A 4,932-nucleotide genomic window follows, 5' to 3' on the forward strand; every position below is an offset into this window, starting at 1 on the left:
ATATCATTTACCAGAACCACACAATTGCAGAGTGAGACACACCACAAGGTGCACAGCAATACTCTGCTTACAAGTATAAAAATGAAAAGAGATTATATATTTCCACACAAATTGATGCACCCTGGCCCAGTGGGTGTCATCGGGATTAATTTTCTCGGTGCTCAGTGTACTGAACACAGTAGCAATTGAATTATTATTATTATTATTATTATTATTATTATCAACAGTAAATAAGTGATTATCAACAGTCTCTGGATGGACCCCACCACGGTGCTCAGCACACGGTCATGCAGCCCAGCACAGAGAGCAGCAGCAGCAGCAGCAGGAGTGGAACACGCAGTAACGCAGGGGTGCTGCTGCTGTCATTTAGTGCCATACCATTCGTCAATGCAGCATTCCGAAGAAGATCATTGACATTCATTTCACCAACGTCAGAGCCACGAGGAGAGCGAAAATCGGGGGAAGGAAGAGACTGAGTTTCTTGCAATACACTGCCACTGTGAGTCTGGTTCTCTGATGGTTTTCCTTGTTGTGTTGGTGTCTGTGGTGTGTAAAAATCTTCACTCGTCTGTTCTGCCTCCCTTCTTCTTCGTGTTGGTTTATCCATCTCCTTCTGTACATCTGCAGTATACAGTTGCCGTACGTGGTGTTGCTCAGACGTGTTCGTTTCTTCTGTATGGACTCTGCCCAACTCCAGTTGTTGCGGTGATTGCTGTACACCTGCTGTATTCTGTGATTGTGTTTGTGTGGTCTGTTCAACTGTCGTATTCTGAGATTGTGGCTGTGCCTGAGACCCCACCTGGTTCTCCTTATTTTTCTGTTTCTCCTTTTCTGCGTTCTCCAGCTTTATCCGTTCTTCCATCTCCAGCTTTAACTGTTTCTCCTTCTCCTGTTTCATTTGTTCTTCCTTCTTCTTCTCCTCAGCATCAGCAACTGCGTCCTCAAGTTGCTTCATGAATTCCTCCAGAAGTTTGGCATTAGTTTCCGCCTCTGTAGCAGCAGCGTAAGCAGCAGCGAATGCTTTTTGTGCTTCATGTGTCGCATCGACTGCCGCCTCAATCTCTTTCGGTACTGTCTTGCCTAACATTTCTTCTCGTTCACGTGCCCCCTCGGCTTCAAGAAAATCCCGTTCTGACTGTTGATCGGTTTTTTGGGCCACTTTTCTTGCACTCTCTGCGGCCTCATTTGCTGTCTTGATGAGTTCAATACCTTTTTGCTTCGTTGTCTCCACCTCCGCTGGGTTTGCAACAATTTGTTCGAGTGTATTCTTAGTGGTATAAACAAAGAAGTAAGCATTCCGGGCGGCCTCTTCAGCAACCTTGGTGACGTTCTCGCATTCCTCTTTCATTTTCGAATTTTGTTCTGCCATCACAACAAATCTTGAGGTGCTTTGCGGATCAGCAGCATGAGTCACACCCACACAGCAGAGCACAATGGCCAACAGACAGAACACACGGCACGGCGACATGGACATTCTTGTCATTAATATCACTGAGGATCACTGGAGTCTGTGTATGTAAAGAGAGAGAGAGAAAAAAAAACACCAGTACACCACTATTACTACACACACATATGGAGTCAAGCAAAATGTAAATGAAGTAGACACATTAGGGAAAATACCCATTATTCAAACAAAATGAAGTTCCATCCCATCCCGAATAAAAAAAAAAAGATTATATACGAATTGAATATCATTTGGTAACATTGCAGAGATAGCCACACACACAAAAACAATAATAACGGATAATGGATAAATCTCTCTGTGTTAGCGTCTCCCTGTCCCAATTACAATTTGCATTGTCCCCATAGGAACCAGCAAATTACATGTTACCCCGCTCAGAGATAATGTGAAAGCAAATAAAAAAGAAAAAAGAGATATCATTTACCAGAACCACACAATTACAGAGTGAAACACACCACAAGGAGCACAGCAATACTCTGCTTACAAGTATAAAAAAGAAAAGAGATTAGGTATTTCCACACAAATTGATGTACCCTAGCCCAGTGGGTGTCATCGGGATTATTTTCTTGGTGCTCAGTGTACTGAACACAGTAGCAATTGAATTATTATTATTATTATTATTATTATTATTATTATTATTATTATTATTATTATTATTATTAACAGTAAACAAGTGATTATCAACACTCTCTGGATGGACCCCACCACGGTGCTCAGCACACGGTCATGCAGCCCAGCACAGAGAGCAGCAGCAATAGTTTCTTTGTGTTTATTACAGGAATATCAGCAGCATCAGAGCCCCGTTTTTTTCCTTTCTTTTCCTTCTCAGCAGCAATAGCTGCATCGTCGAGTTGATCCATGGCTTCTTCCGCACGTTTAACAGCACCTTCGACAAAATGCACAGCAGCGTAAGCATCAAGTGCCGCTTTGCGTGAATCTTCTGAGGCGTCGACTGCTTTTAACGCAAGCTTTGTCATATTCTTTTCTGTCATACGGTCGAATACAGCTTCCACTTTTGTTTTTAGCATTTTTACATATTCTTTTTCAGCCGTCTGACTGTTTTGCGCGTTATACTGTTCCATTTCTTTCGAATATCTTTCGTTAAATTTATTTGTTTCTTCAAGAGCAGACGCGGCCTTGACAAAAGTCTGATCAGAGTGTGCTTCAGTTTTGTCAGCGAATTCTCTTGCTTTCTCTGCAGCCTCTTCTGCTTTCTTGATCAGTTCACGACCCTTTTCCTTGTTTTGCTCCACTTCTGATGTCTTAGCGGCGACAGTTTCAATTGAGTTTTTTAAGGTAATTGCAAAAACATCAACATCTCGGGCGGCCACATCAGCAGTTTCGCCAACTTTCGCACACTCCGTTTTCATTTTCAAAGTCTGCTCCGCCATCTTTCCCGCCGCCAAAACCTGATGAAGCGTGCCATTTGCCCACTGCGCATATGACTGACTTGACCTCTCTCGCCAATCTTCAAGACGCTTCTGATTACTGCGAGCGCCACCCGAAGCCGCACCTGGGGCTCCATTCACAGCGGCACTTGAGCTACTCACACCCACACAGCAGAGCACAATGGCCAACAGACAGAACACACGGCACGACAACATGGACATTCTTGTCATTAATATCACTGAGGATCACTGGAGTCTGTGTGTGTATAGGAAAAGAAAGAAAGAGAAGCACCAGTACACCACTATTACTCCACACACACACGTAAGGAGACAAGCAATAATGTAAAGGAAGTAGACACATTAGGGAAAATACCCATTATTCAAAGAAAATGAAGTCCCATTCCAATCCCAAATAAAAAAAAGATTATAAACAAATTCAATATCATTTGGTAACATTGCAGAGATAGCCATACACACAATAATAATAACGGATAATGGATAAATCTCTCTGTTTTGGTTTCTCCCTGTCCCCATTACAATTTTCAATGTCCCCAAGGGAACAAGCAAATTATATGTTACCCCGCTCAGAGATAATGTGAAAGCAAATAAAAAAGAAAAAAGAGATATCATTTACCAGAACCACACAATTGCAGAGTGAGACACACCACAAGGTGCACAGCAATACTCTGCTTACAAGTATAAAAATGAAAAAGAGATTATGTTTTTCCACACAAATTGATGCACCCTNAGAGAGAGAGAGAGAGAAAGATAGCAGAAAGAAACAGATGCGCCAGTACACCGCTATTACAATACACACAATTCACAGAAATGGAATCAACCAAGAACAGAAATAAAGAGGTATTTAACTAAAAATATCCACAGTTCAAAGAAAATAAGCCCAAAGCCCACAACGCACAAAAAAACACAACTACAAATAAAAAAAAAAAAAGATGATATATAGAAAAAATTCAAAACACTGCATGTACACAAAAAGAAGAATCAGGAAAAAGAAGTCTATCTTTGTTGGTTTCTCCCTGTCCCAATTACAATTTACATTGTCCCCATAAAGAACAAGCAAATTACATGTTACCCCATTCACACATAATGTAAAAGCAAATAAAAAAAGAAAAGAGATATCATTTACCAGAAATACACAATTGCAGAGTGAGAGACAGCACAAGGAGCACAGCAATACTCTGCTTGCAAGTATCAAAAAAGAAAAGAGATTAGGTATTTCCACACAAATCAATGCACCCTAGCCCAGCGGGTGTCATCGGGATTCAATTCCTCGGTGCTTAGTATACCGAATACAATAGCAATTGTATTATTATAATTATTAGCCATAAACAAGTGATTACCAACACTCTTTGGAGGGACCCCACCACAGTGCTCAGCACACGGTCATGCAGCCCAGCACAGAGAGCAGCAGCAGCAGGAGTGGAACACGCAGTAACGCAGGGCTGCTGCTGCCGTCCTTACCATTAATAGGAGAGAGAGGAGCAGGAGGAAGTATCTTCTTGACTTCTTCAATGGTCTTCTCCACACGCTTCAATGCATCTTGCGCGGAAATAACCTCCTTCTCAATTGCAGGAATATTCTCCTGTGCGTCCCTTTCCACGAGGAGTGCATGTATTAAGGCATCTTCCACCGTACTCGCCTTTTCAAAGGCGGCCATCACCTCGTCTTCTCTGCTGTCCCCACTTCCAGAAGACACCCCACCGAAGCTGTTCTCATTCAGTACCTGTACACTTATATGATGAAAGACTTTTAATGCCTCGCTCGCCTTCTGAGCATTCACAGAAGTGGCATTTACTGCCTCCTTCCATTTGTTAAATGCATCCCGTGCACTCTGTGCAGCATCCCTGGCCCCTGTGAGGAATTCTTGCGTTTTATTGTGATTCTCTTGGGCGTTCTGTAGACTGGTTTCGGAGTTGTTTACCTCCATCGCAAACACATCCACCTTACGTGCAATTGCCTTAACAGTGCTAGCACTCGTGTCGCACACACCCTTTGCAGTTAAGGCCTCATCCGCCGACTTATTCGTCGCCTGGCCCCATTTAACGGTCTCTGCGATCGCCTCAG

The 4,932-nt window shown here is 42.7% G+C and overlaps 3 protein-coding genes across 3 annotated transcripts; all 3 read right to left on the minus strand.

Annotated features, from left to right (window-relative positions):
• Nucleotides 1-274: 274 nt before the first annotated feature.
• Nucleotides 275-1,474, minus strand: TM35_000311650 (uncharacterized protein; the record flags this gene model as incomplete). Its single annotated transcript, XM_029028646.1, has 1 exon — nt 275-1,474. One exon carries the CDS (start codon nt 1,472-1,474, stop codon nt 275-277), a length of 1,200 nt encoding a protein of 399 aa, XP_028880045.1.
• Nucleotides 1,475-2,175: 701 nt separating this feature from the next.
• TM35_000311660 (uncharacterized protein) lies at nt 2,176-3,072 on the minus strand (the record flags this gene model as incomplete). Its single annotated transcript, XM_029028647.1, has 1 exon — nt 2,176-3,072. One exon carries the CDS (start codon nt 3,070-3,072, stop codon nt 2,176-2,178), a length of 897 nt encoding a protein of 298 aa, XP_028880046.1.
• A 1,168-nt stretch (nt 3,073-4,240) lies between these two features.
• On the minus strand, nt 4,241-4,930 carry TM35_000311670 (uncharacterized protein; the record flags this gene model as incomplete). Its single annotated transcript, XM_029028648.1, has 1 exon — nt 4,241-4,930. A coding segment is annotated over one exon (690 nt), but the record flags the coding sequence as incomplete, so codon positions are not given.
• Between the last annotated feature and the right edge of the window lie 2 nt (nt 4,931-4,932).

The sequence above is a fragment of the Trypanosoma theileri genome (genome assembly GCF_002087225.1).
Source record: "Trypanosoma theileri isolate Edinburgh chromosome Unknown TM35_Tth_31_V1, whole genome shotgun sequence".
In the NCBI taxonomy this organism is placed as follows: Eukaryota; Euglenozoa; class Kinetoplastea; order Trypanosomatida; family Trypanosomatidae; genus Trypanosoma; species Trypanosoma theileri.